General features: G+C 43.7%; 4 protein-coding genes across 6 annotated transcripts; 1 reads left to right on the top strand and 3 right to left on the bottom strand.

The window, feature by feature from the left end:
• Positions 1–125: 125 nt before the first annotated feature.
• LOC120414249 (DNA repair protein complementing XP-C cells homolog) lies at positions 126–4,067 on the bottom strand. Its single transcript, XM_039575366.2, has 3 exons — positions 2,329–4,067; positions 1,897–2,270; positions 126–1,840 (listed from the first exon to the last, which is right to left on the bottom strand). The coding sequence occupies exons 1-3, from the start codon at positions 4,005–4,007 to the stop codon at positions 1,554–1,556; spliced, it is 2,340 nt and encodes a 779-aa protein (XP_039431300.1). The 5' UTR covers positions 4,008–4,067; the 3' UTR covers positions 126–1,553.
• Positions 4,068–4,368: 301 nt separating this feature from the next.
• On the top strand, positions 4,369–6,093 carry LOC120414550 (mitochondrial ribonuclease P catalytic subunit). The gene is made up of 2 exons (XM_039575764.2): positions 4,369–5,139; positions 5,196–6,093. Exons 1-2 carry the CDS (start codon positions 4,435–4,437, stop codon positions 6,048–6,050), a joined length of 1,560 nt encoding a protein of 519 aa, XP_039431698.1. The 5' UTR covers positions 4,369–4,434; the 3' UTR covers positions 6,051–6,093.
• A 268-nt stretch (positions 6,094–6,361) lies between these two features.
• Positions 6,362–10,044, bottom strand: LOC120414543 (polyubiquitin-C). 3 transcript variants are annotated; one of them, XM_052710211.1, is made up of 3 exons: positions 9,706–10,044; positions 7,731–9,155; positions 6,362–7,502 (listed from the first exon to the last, which is right to left on the bottom strand). In XM_052710211.1, exons 2-3 carry the CDS (start codon positions 9,144–9,146, stop codon positions 6,405–6,407), a joined length of 2,514 nt encoding a protein of 837 aa, XP_052566171.1. In that variant the 5' UTR covers positions 9,147–9,155; positions 9,706–10,044; the 3' UTR covers positions 6,362–6,404. The 3 variants fall into 3 exon arrangements, with proteins under 3 accessions (XP_052566171.1, XP_052566172.1, XP_039431694.2); XM_052710212.1 differs by having other exon boundaries at positions 6,362–8,414; positions 8,643–9,155; XM_039575760.2 differs by having other exon boundaries at positions 6,362–9,155.
• Positions 10,045–10,346: 302 nt separating this feature from the next.
• On the bottom strand, positions 10,347–11,467 carry LOC120414617 (uncharacterized). Its single transcript, XM_039575846.2, has 2 exons — positions 11,311–11,467; positions 10,347–11,000 (listed from the first exon to the last, which is right to left on the bottom strand). The coding sequence occupies exon 2, from the start codon at positions 10,982–10,984 to the stop codon at positions 10,520–10,522; it is 465 nt and encodes a 154-aa protein (XP_039431780.1). The 5' UTR covers positions 10,985–11,000; positions 11,311–11,467; the 3' UTR covers positions 10,347–10,519.
• Between the last annotated feature and the right edge of the window lie 4,622 nt (positions 11,468–16,089).

The following is a 16,089-nucleotide window of genomic DNA, read 5'->3' as shown; positions in this document are numbered from 1 at the left end:
TATTTTTAATTTTTCTATTTTATGTTTTTTCAAGTGTCCGAATAGTTGCCTTTCAAGCAGACGATCAGGGATCAAATCTAGCCCGTTGACCTCGTCACGGATTTTTCTGTGGCAACAAGAACCCCCTGCTCCCTCTGAACCAACAGATACTCGGTAATTAATTACCTCACTCACATGCCGCTCCCCCCCACTACAACAGCGGTGGGTGAGTGAGGAATGGACGGGAAGAGCCACACCAGAACGCGTGAAGGAAGGAAGGAAGACTCTTCCAACAAGACCCCCCAGGTGATCATCATCTTCCATCAAGACGAAGAATAATATATCTCGGATCTATAAATAGACACACGGCTCCGTAATGACAGATTTTTAAGCAAAGATGGCGTTACGAATGGTGCCAACGAGCTGGTACAAACGAACTCCCTGCTGAACAACTCCAAACGCACACTGGACCTAGCTTTTGTGAGTAATGCAGCGGCCTTTGAGCTGCTACAGCCCCCAAACTCACCCTTACCGATGGAGGCTCCGCATCCTCCATTCGTTCTGAAGCGGGAGATCCGGGTTTTAAGAGTCAAAAGCTGCAACTTTGAAAAGCTCAATTCAAGGCTAGAAGCTGTTCATTGAAGTAAAATGGACACCGCGGGTTCAGTTGATGGCGCTCAAGTTGCAGAACGTTTTACGCGATCCCCCTCCATCTGTCGTCAAGAACTGTTGCAGCTCGCTCTCCTAAGATGCTTTCCCGTCGGAGTGGAAGCGCGATCCACAAGTCGGGTAGTCGAACCAAAGTTGAGAATTACCGTTCGATCCCAATTCTGAGCTGTTTGAATAAGGTATTGGAAAAGTTGCTTGTTGACCACATCTACCCGTCCGTGAAAAACATCATCTCCGAATACCAGCACCAGCTCCATGAAACAGCAATCTACGACGTCCAACCTGATGGTTTACACAAACTGGATAATCTGGAGGATGGATAAGCGTCACCATGTTGATGCCATCTACGTCGACTTCGTCAAAGCTTTTGATCGAGTCCTGCACAAGCTGACGTTCGTTAAACTTACAGCTCAGGGTCTGTAGGTATACATTCCTGACTGGGTAACTCGTTGGCTTTACTCGTACCTGGTCAACCGTTCCTCTTATGTGAAGATCTCTGGAACTTACTCGGCCTGTAACGAAATTTCCACTGGCGTTCCGCAAGGTAGCCATCTCGGGTCGTTGATTTTCGTGCTCTTTATCAACGACCTATGTCCCCGTCTCCAGTCAAGCAAGCTGTTGTACGCGACGACCTCAAAATCTTCCGGGGAATTTGCGATGCTTTTGTCCGTGCTCTTCAGGATGACATCAACATGCTGCTTCGCTGGTGCGTTCAGAACGTAATGGAAGTTAACATGAAAAAGCGCAAACTGATCTCGTTTTACAGGACTCGGAGGCAAATCGGAGAGGTTCTATCAACGCGGTCCTATGCTCCAAGACGGAGCACGACGTATAAGCTGTTCTACGGCGTACAGTAGATCGCTACTGCAGGGACAACGGATGGGACAAAGACAACTGATTCACGCTCAAAGCCGATCAAAGTTATATTTCGCTCGCAACCTGCTTCGGATCAGCAGTCCTTTGATCAGTTTGCGCCAATTGTCGTAGATCCGACGCTCGTGCTTTTCCCGCTTTCGCTGTTCCTGCTCCACCAGGTCACGCTCGTACTCTTCCAGCACACGCTGCTCAAACTCCCTACAGATGACAATCCCTTCAAACACGGGGTGATTCCCACCGGCATGAACTCCGAACCCGACCACGGCGGGCGCGTAATCCACGTTCAACCGGCGACAGATCCGCGAGATGTTGGGCTCTGAAAGATTCAAGATGATCTTATGAACTCTAGTCAGGGAAATCTGTAGAACTCACGCTTCAAATGGACCGCCCCGCGCGGCAGCATGCACTCCTTGAAGATCTCGATGTTGCCGTACGCGTTGCGCGGAACCTTGCCGTCGCGCGGCTCCGGCGGCACGTACTCCTCCGTCTGCCAGTGGCCGAACAGCTCGAGCTGGGTGGGCTCGCGGCGCAGCTTGGACATGACCACCTTGTAGGGGGACTCTCGCAGCCGGATGGTTTTGGCGTGGCGCAGCCAAACCTCGCGCGAGTGCAGCGTGTGGACGCACTCGCGGCCGTAGATGGGTTCGCCGCCGTGGAAGAAGCCTAGCGGGGGTGCGTCCGGGGGGTAGATGGCTTGGAACTTGAGCAGGTCGCGCTTCAGGCAGTACGAGGGGTGGTTCTTGAACCTGGAAGAGTTGAGTTATTTAGGGTCTTGATGAACTTATCTAGAGTCGAAGATCTTACTCGGACAACTTCTCGGGGATCGGTGCTCTGGTTCGCAGTTGTCGAAACTGCAGTTGATCCACAAGATCCCGCATGACCTTTCGTCTTCTGTCGAAGCGGTGAAGCACGGGACGCAGCCACTTTTCGGTGACGCGTTGATGTCGAGCGGCCATCTCGGATTTCCACCAATAACGCCCGCTAACATCCTGCAACGTGCCGTCGTTGCTCCAGCCGAACACGTAAACCGCTGGATCTGGAAGTCGCTTCATCACGTGTGCCAAGCCAACTTGGTTGGACAGGATGTCCACGGGAGTCCAGCACTTCTCCGCCGTGAGATACACTTCGATCCAAAGGGATAACTTTGGCTGTTGATCGGTTACCGGTTTCTTCGTCAGCTTCGCTTTCGACCTGTTGAAGAACTTGGAGGTCGTGCCTCGCTTCGGCTTTCCGCTTGAAACGGACACTCTCGCAGGTGCAGATTGCTTCAGCTTCCACAGTCGAGGTCGTTTCGGCTCTACCGGCGCGTCATCGGCTCCGTCGAGTTGTGGAACTTGGGAAAAGTGAGCAAACTCGGGCTTTCGTTTCAGGATCTCGGAGGTTGTAAGAGCGACGTCAGTGTAGCGTTGAGTTGGCGGTTCTGTGGGTGGTTTGCTTTTGGCTTTCGGTTGAGGTTTCGGTTTAGGCTCTTGGACCATCGCCTTGGATATCACGTTTAAGTACATGACTAGTCGTGCTTCTATGGCTAGGAATCGCAAAATTGTGATGCTCAACAGTACGAACGCTTCGTCTGGAGAGAGAATTGCGCTAAACATTTTTCTACAACTATTAGAAAATTCGTCTACTCTTCTAATCTTTTGGCAAATATCACAAACTGACTTCAGATAATTGAAATCTGGTTCAGCAGGCACCTCGTCTTGCTGAATGTTAAGCAGTTGAACAATTTCTTGGCTACAATCTGATACAGCTTGGTTGACTAGCTTATTCAGGTAAAATCCTCTCCCCAACATGCAAAGTAAATGTACTTGATGTGTATGTAAGAATTTGTCTCTACGTTCACTTTGAAGTAATCTTTTAAGGCATGCATCCACGTCTATAATTTTACCATTTTTACCCGTTTTCCGTTGAGTTATGGTAACTTCTACATCCTTCCCTTTTGCTTCCTCAACATTCAAAGCCTTAATCAGCTCCCATTCCCCGTCGGAACCTTCCTTCTGCTCTACCGTTTTAATTCCCTCAACCTTATGAATCGACCTCAAAATCTCCTCCTCATCCATCCCTACATCAACGGCGGCATCAATCTCCCTGTTCCGCTCAGCAACCTCCCGCACAGCATCGCTATTGAACTGCGCCAGCTGCGTGAGCATCTCGCAAATCCGCCCCCTCTCTTCAGCATCACCCTCCCCATCCGAGCCACTCGACAGCACTTCCGGCGGTATCCTCTCTTCAATCGACGCAACATTCTCACTCCGAAACTCCTGGCTGAAAAACTGCGCGTCCAGATCGATGTCCTCGAGGTTCACCAGGTGGTCACCGACGCTGCTCGAGCCGTCCGAGTCAACTTCCGGTTCCCGTTCCGATTGTTGGGTGGGTTGTAGTGGTGGATTCGAGGTTTCCTCAACCGCGACGGGTGGTTCCGTGCGTGCCGTCTTGGGCAGTCTGCTGAAGATTTTGTCGCGGAGTGATCGCTTACCGGGGTCCATTTCCGGTTACGGGGCTTTCGGTGATTTCACGGTCGTTCCAACAGTTTTGTTTTGAACTTTTTGAAGTCTGTTAGCTATTTAGGAAAAGTCTGTAGATATTTGTTTGAAATGAAATTATTTTTATTAATTTAAATTTGTTGATAAAAGCGTCAAAAGAAAGAACTTTTAAATTTTGTCAGTTTTTTTTTAAATCGAAATCGGATCGAAATTGCTTTTTAAAGAGGTTTGTTTTTTAAAAGATTTTGTTAATTTCCAACAAAATCTGTAGCATAACATGAGAAAATCTGTCTTACGAAAGGGGCTAACTTCAACCCCTTTTCCAACAAACGAAATACGACCCAGTAAACGACTGCTCCCCCCTACCAGAGTTTGTTTTGATATCGTCGCGCGGTTGAGATCGGAAACGTGCGGTAATTCGGTAACGAAAATGTTCCGGCCCTTCCTGTTCCGCCGGCTGGGACCACTTTTGCTAGAGGCAACCCGACGTGGCTACGCCGGCGCTCACCAGCGGATGGTGCAGTTTCGGTTACCGGCGGAGCGGTTGAACGATCTGAAGGAGAGACTCTCCAAGGGTGACGGTCCACTGGGGGCATCGGAGTGGAACGAGATTCGGCGGAGTATTCTGGACGAGCGCCGGTTTACCTCGACCAATGTGGACAGTACGGTGCTGGGGTTGTGCAGGGATTTGACTACGGGGAAGTCTTACGTGGAGTTTTTGCGCTCGAAAGGGATCGCGTTGAATTTGGCGATTGTCGGGAAGTTGCTTCGGTTATACCGGATTCAGACCGGGGGTGGTGGGTTGAGTGAGGTGGATCGGGAAGAAATCGTTAAGATTTATGAAGAATTACGGGCGAGCAATCCGGTTCTGGATGGGAACACCTGCGAGCATTTGATTGTGGCGTTGACACTTACGGAACGCTGGCGGTTGTCTTTTGAACTGCTGGATATGATCAAGCTTGCTGGAACTCCGGACAGTTTGACCTACAGCTGCCTGATTGAGCGGTGCTTCCAGGAGGGGGAGATCGAAACAGGTTGGCGATTGCTCGAGGAGCAAGCGACCAACAAGAGATTGCCAAACGATGAGGTTTTCCTCGCTTGGCTGAACCATTGCCGGAAGGATCGAGCAAACTTTGTGAGGAACCTCAACCTGTGACTTAAATTCAATTACTAACAATTCTATAATTTCAGCGATCCAACCTGGAAAAGATGCTCTCCTTCACCAACGCCAAAGCAATCTTCCTATCCAAGCGGATCGGCGCAGCGCTGCGAGAACTTCCCCGCGAGTTCAACCTCCAAGCGGCGGAAGCTCGCATGACCGACTCGGGCAAGTGCTCCCACTGCAAGTCCACCCTGGCGAGCATCGTCGTCCCAGAGGACCAATTCCAAGCCCTGCGCGACGCCTTCATCCAAGCTGTGATAATCAAAAAGGACATCTTCAACAAAACAACCCCCAAAGAGCTGGAACGCTTCCAAACCTTCCTAGCGCGCACCAAACCGTACGACGTCGTGATCGACGGTCTGAACGTGGCCTTCTCCGCCGGCAATCAAAAGTCACCCGCGGTGTACGCGATGCAGCTGGCCGCAGTCGTGCGGCACTACGTCCGGCACAAAAAGCGCGTCCTCGTGATCGGTCGCCAGCACATGGACCGGTGGCGCTCCAAGGACATGAAGTACATCCGGGAGAACGCGTTCCTCTTCTTAACCGAAGACCTGTCCCAGGACGATCCGTTTCTGCTGTACGCGGCGCTGGAGAGTGGGCCGCGGACGGACTTCTTCTCGCGCGATCTCATGCGGAAGCACTCGTTTCTGCTGGGTGATGAGTTGGGTGCGGTGTTCAAGCGGTGGCAACAGGAGCACCAGTTTTCGTTGGTGTCGATTACGCCCGACGGGCGGGTTATCATCAGATCGCCCTTTCAGTACGACCTGTACGCGCACAGCCTGCCGGAAGAGCCCAGCCGGTGGCACATTCCGCTCGTGGACGAATGTCTGAAGATTCACAAGGTGGAAAAGCAAGCAACGTGGTTGTGTTTGAAGTTTGAATAGTTTGGGGGAATCTTTGTGATTTATTAAAAAAGCGGTTCTAGAGTATCGTTTTGGGTGTGTGATTTGTAGAACTTCAAAGAAAGCCTTGTCTCCAATTGCAGAAATTTCAGGAAGATTAAAGCTTATTGTAGTGATGGTGTTATCCTGAAGTAAACAGATTACGAGTTGTTCATGAAGAAGAAACCAATGAGTTGAGATTAAACCAGCAAAAGCAGTTCTACAGAAGCTGTTCAACAGTTCAAGGTAAGTGCCTATTTCTAAACTTAAATTTGGGAAAATATTTCGGATATTCTTATTGAAAAGTAGGAAGGTTTACTTTGAGAATGATTTATTCATAATACTTTGAAAATCCCCTTACTGACCTCCCCTCAATCGCAATACCAAATGCAGTGTGCTCTCCTTCTGGATGTTGTAATCCGACAGGGTACGACCATCCTCCAGCTGCTTACCAGCGAAGATCAGACGCTGTTGATCTGGGGGAATGCCCTCCTTATCCTGGATCTTGGCCTTGACATTTTCAATGGTATCCGAAGGTTCGACCTCCAGAGTGATGGTCTTGCCAGTCAAAGTCTTCACGAAGATCTGCATACCTCCGCGCAGACGCAGTACCAGATGAAGGGTCGACTCCTTCTGGATGTTGTAGTCCGACAAGGTACGACCATCCTCCAGCTGCTTACCAGCGAAGATCAGACGCTGTTGATCTGGGGGAATTCCCTCCTTATCTTGGATCTTGGCCTTAACGTTCTCGATGGTATCCGAGGGCTCGACCTCCAGAGTGATGGTCTTTCCCGTTAGAGTCTTGACGAAGATCTGCATACCTCCGCGCAGACGCAGGACCAGATGAAGGGTAGACTCCTTCTGGATGTTGTAGTCCGACAAGGTACGACCATCCTCCAGCTGCTTACCAGCGAAGATCAGACGCTGTTGATCTGGGGGAATTCCCTCCTTATCTTGGATCTTGGCCTTAACGTTCTCAATGGTGTCGGATGGCTCGACCTCCAGAGTGATGGTCTTGCCAGTCAAAGTCTTCACGAAGATCTGCATACCTCCGCGCAGACGCAGGACCAAATGAAGGGTCGACTCCTTTTGGATGTTGTAGTCCGACAAGGTACGACCATCCTCCAGCTGCTTACCAGCGAAGATCAGACGCTGTTGATCTGGGGGAATGCCCTCCTTATCCTGGATCTTGGCCTTAACGTTTTCAATGGTATCCGAAGGTTCGACCTCCAGGGTGATAGTCTTGCCAGTCAAAGTCTTGACGAAGATCTGCATACCTCCGCGCAGACGTAGGACCAGATGAAGGGTAGACTCCTTCTGGATGTTGTAGTCCGACAAGGTACGACCATCTTCAAGCTGCTTACCAGCAAAGATCAGACGCTGTTGATCTGGGGGAATTCCCTCCTTATCTTGGATCTTGGCCTTAACGTTCTCAATGGTGTCGGATGGCTCGACCTCCAGAGTGATGGTCTTGCCAGTCAGAGTCTTCACGAAGATTTGCATACCTCCGCGCAGACGCAGGACCAAATGAAGGGTCGACTCCTTTTGGATGTTGTAGTCCGACAAGGTACGACCATCCTCCAGCTGCTTACCAGCGAAGATCAGACGCTGTTGATCTGGGGGGATTCCCTCCTTATCCTGGATCTTGGCCTTAACATTCTCGATGGTATCCGAGGGCTCGACCTCCAGGGTGATGGTCTTACCAGTCAAAGTCTTGACGAAGATCTGCATACCTCCGCGCAGACGTAGGACCAGATGAAGGGTAGACTCCTTCTGGATGTTGTAGTCCGACAAGGTACGACCATCTTCAAGCTGCTTACCAGCAAAGATCAGACGCTGTTGATCTGGGGGAATTCCCTCCTTATCTTGGATCTTGGCCTTAACGTTCTCAATGGTGTCGGATGGCTCGACCTCCAGAGTGATGGTCTTGCCAGTCAAAGTCTTCACGAAGATCTGCATACCTCCGCGCAGACGCAGGACCAAATGAAGGGTCGACTCCTTTTGGATGTTGTAGTCCGACAAGGTACGACCATCCTCCAGCTGCTTACCAGCGAAGATCAGACGCTGTTGATCTGGGGGAATTCCCTCCTTATCCTGGATCTTGGCCTTAACGTTTTCAATGGTATCCGAGGGTTCGACCTCCAGGGTGATGGTCTTGCCAGTCAAAGTCTTGACGAAGATCTGCATACCTCCGCGCAGACGCAGGACCAGATGAAGGGTAGACTCCTTCTGGATGTTGTAGTCCGACAAGGTACGACCATCTTCAAGCTGCTTACCAGCAAAGATCAGACGCTGTTGATCTGGGGGAATTCCCTCCTTATCTTGGATCTTGGCCTTAACGTTCTCAATGGTGTCGGATGGCTCGACCTCCAGAGTGATGGTCTTGCCAGTCAGAGTCTTCACGAAGATTTGCATACCTCCGCGCAGACGCAGGACCAAATGAAGGGTCGACTCCTTTTGGATGTTGTAGTCCGACAAGGTACGACCATCCTCCAGCTGCTTACCAGCGAAGATCAGACGCTGTTGATCTGGGGGGATTCCCTCCTTATCCTGGATCTTGGCCTTAACATTCTCGATGGTATCCGAGGGCTCGACCTCCAGGGTGATGGTCTTACCAGTCAAAGTCTTGACGAAGATCTGCATACCTCCGCGCAGACGCAGGACCAGATGAAGGGTAGACTCCTTCTGGATGTTGTAGTCCGACAAGGTACGACCATCTTCAAGCTGCTTACCAGCAAAGATCAGACGCTGTTGATCTGGAGGAATTCCCTCCTTATCTTGGATCTTGGCCTTAACGTTCTCAATGGTGTCGGATGGCTCGACCTCCAGGGTGATGGTCTTGCCAGTCAGAGTCTTGACGAATATCTGCATACCACCGCGCAGACGCAGGACCAGATGAAGGGTAGACTCCTTCTGGATGTTGTAGTCCGACAAGGTACGACCATCTTCAAGCTGCTTACCAGCAAAGATCAGACGCTGTTGATCTGGAGGAATTCCCTCCTTATCTTGGATCTTGGCCTTAACGTTCTCAATGGTGTCGGATGGCTCGACCTCCAGGGTGATGGTCTTGCCAGTCAGAGTCTTCACGAAGATCTGCATCGTTGAAATCTATAGATATACACAAAGAAGAGTGCTTGTATGAGTGTGATGTTTGGTTGTGAAATTTTCAACGCAGCAGAGACTGATTCACTTTCAAGACGCGACATGTCTGCGCTTTGTTCATACGTGCAATGAAAAAAAAAACCTATGACGTCACAATGAGTTCACTTGAAATGATGAAATTAGCATCACTTTGAACAAAACTACAGTTACGAGAATTCCAAAAAGAGATTAGAAAAAAAGTTACACAAAGTGTGAATTAGTTAAATGCATTCTTTTCATGATATTGATTTATCGATTTCCGCAACTTCAGTTGTATGATGCAATCTCTGGATGTATTTTACTAAATACTTTTTTTTTCAAAATAGTTTAATAGTGACTGATTAAGGTACACTAGTTTGTTCAAAATTGTAGATGATGAAACTGCGTAGCAGTTTCGCAATCCAAATTCCACATCACACCTAGTCGCCATTTTGCTTGATTTTTTTTTCCACTGCACTTATGAAATCGATTTTTGATTCATTCGAAAACTACACTTTATCCAGCAACCAGAACGTACCTTATTCAAACGACTTTCAGTTCTAGATGCACTTTTCTATGTCCACTAGTCACAATGTTAGAAATTGTTCAACTTTCACAAATATCTTTTCTTCACTTTTGAAATTTTTCACTTTTTCACTGCCAACTTGCTCACTTGCTTGTCTGTACTCCACCAGGAAACGGGTTCAATTGAGCAGGCCCCGTACTGGTGGAGGGCTTTTATAGCCCCTCACTCGAGTGTTCATTCAGTTTGTTCGAGAACTGTGTAGAATGGACGTGAATACATGCACAGCATTCAGGCAGACGACAACGGATGACGATGTATGCGTGCGCTGGTCTTTCTCGTCGAAGAATTGTGGACAAAAACTTCGAGATTCTTTGCTTTTTCACGAAAAATAACGTCGTAAAATGTTTGCGATGCAAGCAAAATACGGAAATAGTCCGAGTAAAGATAAATATATGGGTTTTGGTATCGTGAATTGGCGTGAAAATTGCGAATTCAGTGCGTTTTTGAAATTTGGTTTATTTTTCCATTTAGTGTGACTCATTGGTTGTATTGGTTTTTTCTCTCTAGGTTGTTTTGGTTTGTGTGCTGGATTTGTTTGCCTATGTCGTAGTTCGAGAGATAGCTCAGCTGATGGACAGATTAAAAGGGTGTAGTTTTAAAGATAGTATATTACTTCGGCGAGCTTTATTTTGTATGCATTAAGATTAGTTTGGTTTTTCTTATCTAGACAAAACAGTTTGATAGATAGTCTATCCTGTTGCGAGGTACTTTCTTCGTGTTTCCGTTTTCCGTTGAACCGCGATCCTTCGTCGAGTGATCATGCCGATCATTGTCCTCCCTTTAACCTCAGCACCAAGTGCAGCGTAGAGCCCTTGATAACGCTGTACTCTCCGACTGTGCGTCCATCCTCTAGCTGCTTTCCGGCAAAGATCAGACGGCATTGGTTCGCTGGCATTTCCTCTAGTCTTTCAGAAACCCTCTGCTTCAGGGTGTCGACGGTGTCCTCCTGCTCGATGTCAACCGTGAAGCATCTGCCGGTCAACATCTTGACGAAGATCTGGAATCCACCCCGCAGGCGCAGCACCAGATGCAGCGTCGATCCCTTCTGGACATTGTAGTCGGACAAGGCGCGGCCATCCTCCAGCTGCTTGCCGGCGAAGATCAGGCGCTGCTGATCTGGGGGGATACCTTCCTTGTCCTCGATCTTGCCCTTGATGTTCTGGATCGTGTCGACGGGCTCGACGTCCAGGGTGATGGTTTTCCCGGTGAGGGTCTTCACGAAGATCTGCATGATGGTTCGCGGGTTCCTGAAAACGAGGCATTACGTATTAGGGATTCGCTTATGAAACATGGCATGTTGTTGTCCAACGAATCTTATGTCATTTCTGGACAGTGCAATTATTAGATTTGCGTTTGTCCTTCCATAAGTTCATTGGATGAAGAATCGTGGGTGGTTTCGTCTGTATTGCTCGTTAAATTTAGCCAGCTGCAGACAAAGACTGCATCAATATTAGTGCAGCCAGCTCCACTTTCCACTGTATGAGAGTGTATGTATATCTTTTACCAACACCAACCCCCCCAAATCAAAAGCTCAACCTCCCAAGAATGAATTCTTACCTGGTAAGCACTTGGCTGCGCCGCGAAAAAAAATATTCAAAAACTGTGAACTGAAGCTTCTCACCGTTTGAACTACTAGCCACACTGTCTGTAGCTACTTAGTTCTTGGCTGCAAGTGAGACCTTGTATTGAAGTCCGTATGATCCCTATTGAGCTTTTATAGGACGCGGCGCGTCAAAGTACCCGAAGTATCCCCGATTGCCCAAAAAATCCGAAAAACCCGAAAGTTCCTTCCTACACCGATTTTGGTTGGCAGTGTTTCAAAAAAGGGGGTTGTTTCAAACTTTTCGGCTGCCAAGTTTTTCTCAAAGTCACAACATCGCTGATAAACAACGATCGATCGGAATGAATCGAATTCATCCGATCGCTCATTGTAGTAATCTTTGAGTTGCATTGAGACTAAATTTGGATCCTTTAGAGAGTTATGTAAACTTGACCGTAAATATTTTCTGTGTTTAGCTTTATTCTGCGCCAGACGGTATTGGCATTGTCGCGTGATGATGGCGGTCCCCCTTGAAGGTTTTGTGTTTCAAAGTCATTGATCATCACCGTTGTCGCGCGGTGTAGAGAGATTGGTTCTTATGTAAGGAGAGGATCCTTGTTCTACATTCTACATATTGCGGCAGTTGGGATTTGTTCCCAACCCTCTCTTGAAGGAATGAGTACCAATCGAAAATTATGAAGACTTCTAGGAATCTGGAAAAGTTAGGTTTAAAATAGGATTCAGGCATAAGATATAAACAGTATGGCCTATTTTCCAAAAGTGGTGAACATTAAAGATATGATAACAGTGTCATAAATCTTTAACACTTGAGTCAAATTTGTTTGATTTTTTCTGTACACTGTACATTGCTGTACATTGCTGTACATTGTTTGACAAGTATTATAAATAATTTTTCGATAAGTCCTAATATTTTTTTATGTTTCAAAGTCCATCGAGCAACTCAACAGGAAATTACAGAAGTCCAGGGAACAACTTTGCCGAAGTCAGCCAATCTCTGATTCTAATACTACCATGCGTCCCAAGAAAAAAATGTACTGGGAACTCATTTCAATGGAGAATCGTGGTACTTCGAGTTCGATTGGTATACAGAAATCCGATATCGTTTTTTTTTTTCAATAAATCATATCTCAGAATCCTGTTAATGGATATTAACCATTTTTGGATATGTTACGTAGAACCTCTCGCAAATTAAAATATTTTCAGCTTTTTGGTCCTTTTTGGTCTAACGATAACGATAGTCTATCGTTATCTCCATTTTGAGAATTCTGTCGGCGATAATTGACGATAACTAATTTTTTAAATCTTTCTAAAATCGACCTAATTCAATCATATCATGTTAAATTTTCAATGCTATCACTAAGAATATATTTTTTGAAAATGTAGTATGTTTCCAAACATAAATACTCAAAATTGTTCACAAAATACCGTATTTTTTCGAAAGTACTAAACATTTTATTATATGAGTATCAAACGAAGCGAAATTGTTTGTGCTTTTTCATTTTTTATAGTTTTTTTAAACACTGAAATTTTCACAAAAGACCGTATTTTTTTGAAAATACCTCAAATTTAAAAAAATGGAATATTGCTATCAAATGAAGCGAAATTGTCTATGCGGTTTTCACTGGATTAGAGTTTTTTTTGTTAAAAACTAAAACTTTCACAAAATACCGTATTTTTTTAAAGTACTAAAACGAAGCAAAATTTTGTGTGCTTTTTTCACTTTTTTTTATAGTTTTTTTTAAATACTAAATTTTATACAAAATACCGTTTTTTTCGAAAATACTCAAAATTTCAAATTTGTAATTTGGGATACAAACAAGCAAAATTTAGTATTCTTTTTCACTTTATTAGAATTTCTTTTTTTTTGCTAAAATATTTAAAAAAAAATATTTTTTTATTCTTCATTTTATAGTTTTTCAGCTTGAGGCTGGTTCAACTCTTCTTTTAAAAATTTGAGTATTTTCGAAAAATACGATATTTTGTGAAACTTTTAGTATTTCAAAAAAGAAACTAAAAAAGTGAACAAGCATACAAAATGTCCCTTCGTTCGATATCCATTTAGTAAATCTTAATTTTCTTTAGTTTTTTTCGAAAAAAATTGTGAAAATTTTAGTATTTAAAAAAAACTCTAATACAATGAAAACGTGTTTTGTAAAAAGTTTTGTATATAAAAAAAAATTATACAAAAGTGAAAAAGCAATGAAAATGGTATGGTTGAGTTTAGTCGATTTTAGATTATTTTGCCTTCCTCACTTCAATGAGGAAAGGCTATATAATCACTCGAAAAATGAACTTCTTTATTCGACCTCCTAGACCCACCTTCACGTATACCAATCGACTCAGAATCAAATTCTTAACAAATGTCTGTGCGTGTGTATGTCTGTAAGTCTGTGCACCGAAAAATATGCAAACGATTATCTCCGAACTGGCTGAACCGATTTGGGCCGTTATGGTCTCATTCGTTCTGTCTTAGGGTCCCACAAGACCCTAGTTAATGTTATGGAGTTCAGAAAAGTACTTCAAAAGTTATGTTAAAAAGCGATTTTAGCTAAACTTCGGAAGATTGTAAAAAGGGTGGTTTTTGTAAGAAAACCCGTCATGTTATACATTTTAGAAAGGTATTCCAACAAGCCCAAAAGATTGAAGATCTGACAACCCTATCGAAAGTTATAAGTACCTTAGTGTTTTTAATACACTTTTTTGAAGCCGGATCTCAGATATTTTGATGAATAAATAAGTTTTATTTACACACTTTTTTGAGGCTGTGTAGTGTATTCACTTTATGAATGCCAGGAAGGCACCAACCACCTAAAGGTGGATTAAGTAACGTTTTTTTAAATACTAAATTTTTAGAAAAATACCGTATTTTTTTCGAAAAAACTCAAAATTTCAAAAATTGTAATTTGGGTATCAAACAGGCAACGTTTTGTATACTTTGTCACTTTATGAGAATTTATTTTTTTTTACTAAAATTTTCACAAAATTTTATTTTATTTTTTCTATATTTTAGGCTGGTACAAATTTTATTTAACCCTCTAACGCCCAGAGCTGTTTGCTTATCGTAAAAATAGAAAATGGCTAAATTTCGGTACAATAATGCAGAAAATACTTTACTTTGACCCACAAACATCGAATTGGTGCAAAAAAGTTGAATTTGAAGTGGTGCACCAGAGCACCATCAGGAAGATGAGCAACTTTTTTTTAAATCACAAAATCTCGTTTTCTTCAAATCTATTGGTTCAGTTGTTTGAAAATGCTTCGAAATGTGTTAAAAACTTCTTATTCTTCGCTGTAAGACCATATTTATGAAGTATGAATTACAAATTCTAAAATCTCTGCATTTTCAGATTTCTTTGATTGGCTCATTCAAAACTCACAAACAACAATTTTCATGAAAAATAAGGAAAATAATAATACCATCGGTCTAATAACAATGTTTTGTCTTGTTTATAAATAGTCAAAACGTTTATAAACTTTTGTTTTGATAAAAAATAAGCTTTTTCTGTTATTTAGAAAAAGGGCTCCTAAATATTTAGTTGCTCATATGCCTAGGTGGTGCTCTGGTGCACCAAATGAAAAAGGTTGAAAAACACTCAAAACCGGCCAAAACTCACAATGTTATTCACAGGGGTTCTTGTTCAAGGTTCAAATTATAGCAAAACATTTTTTGTTCCATAAAATTTTGTGTTTGGTAATTTTCACTGGCTTTTGAAAACAGGTCTTATTTATTTTCCTAAAATTGGCCCATTTTTGTTTACATTTCGTACTGTAACTTTACTTGTGCTTAATCAAATTTTATGAAATTTGGAGAGATGTTAGTATACATTCTACATAAACACCTGCAACTGAAAGCACTATGAAAAGTTGTGTCAGTTCCGAGATTTTTGAGTTCAAAGTTTTGGTGCTCTGGAGTAACCATGGGCGGGAGAGGGTTAAAGTTGGCCCGAAAAATCAGGGGGCAAAAAAATATTTTTTTCAAAAAACTTCAATATTTTTATGAAAATTTAAGTGCAATTAGTTAAAATCAATTGAAAATGAATTCCCCTGCGTTTCGAATCATTTTTAGCATTTTTGGGTTGATTTAAAAATCTTTTGAATTTTTGAAAATTTTCGATGTCTACTATCGCTAATAAACACATTTTAAAACACTTTTTCCATGCAAATGTTGAAACTATGGCATGTTATTTTAATATTTATATTTTTCTATTTTTGTTTGTTTTTATTTGCCTCCCCTCCCCCCCCCCCCACTCCTCAACTCCGGCCAGAGCCGAGGGACAAAAAATCTTAAAAATATTTGCATCGGCCTTATAGTTCTTCAGAGGCTGGTTCAACTCTTCTTTTAAAAATTTGAGTATTTTCGAAAAAAACGATATTTTGTGAAACTTTTAGTATTTAAAAAAAGAAACTAAAAAAGTGAACAAGCATACAAAATGTCCCTTCGTTCGATACCCATGTAGTAAATCTTAAATTTTTAAGTTTTTTCGAAAAAATAATGTATATTGTGAAAATTTTAGAATTAAAAAAAAAACTCTAATACAATGAAAACATGTTTTGTGAAAATTTTTGTATTTAAAAAAAATTATACAAAGGTGAAAAAGTCTAAAAAATTTCGCTTTGCAAATTATTTTGAGTATCAAATTTTAATAAAATATATTCTTCATAGAAGCAATGAAAATGGTATGATTGAGTTTAGTCGATTTTAGATTTTTTTTTTTAATGAGTTATCGTCCATTCGATCTTATCGCCGATAGAATTATCGAAATTTCGATAACGAT

The sequence above is a fragment of the Culex pipiens genome, chromosome 3 (assembly GCF_016801865.2).
Source record: "Culex pipiens pallens isolate TS chromosome 3, TS_CPP_V2, whole genome shotgun sequence".
NCBI lineage: Eukaryota > Metazoa > Arthropoda > Insecta > Diptera > Culicidae > Culex > Culex pipiens.
The sequence above is the reverse complement of the archived record's forward strand: the minus strand, read 5'-3'. Positions and strand labels throughout refer to the sequence as shown.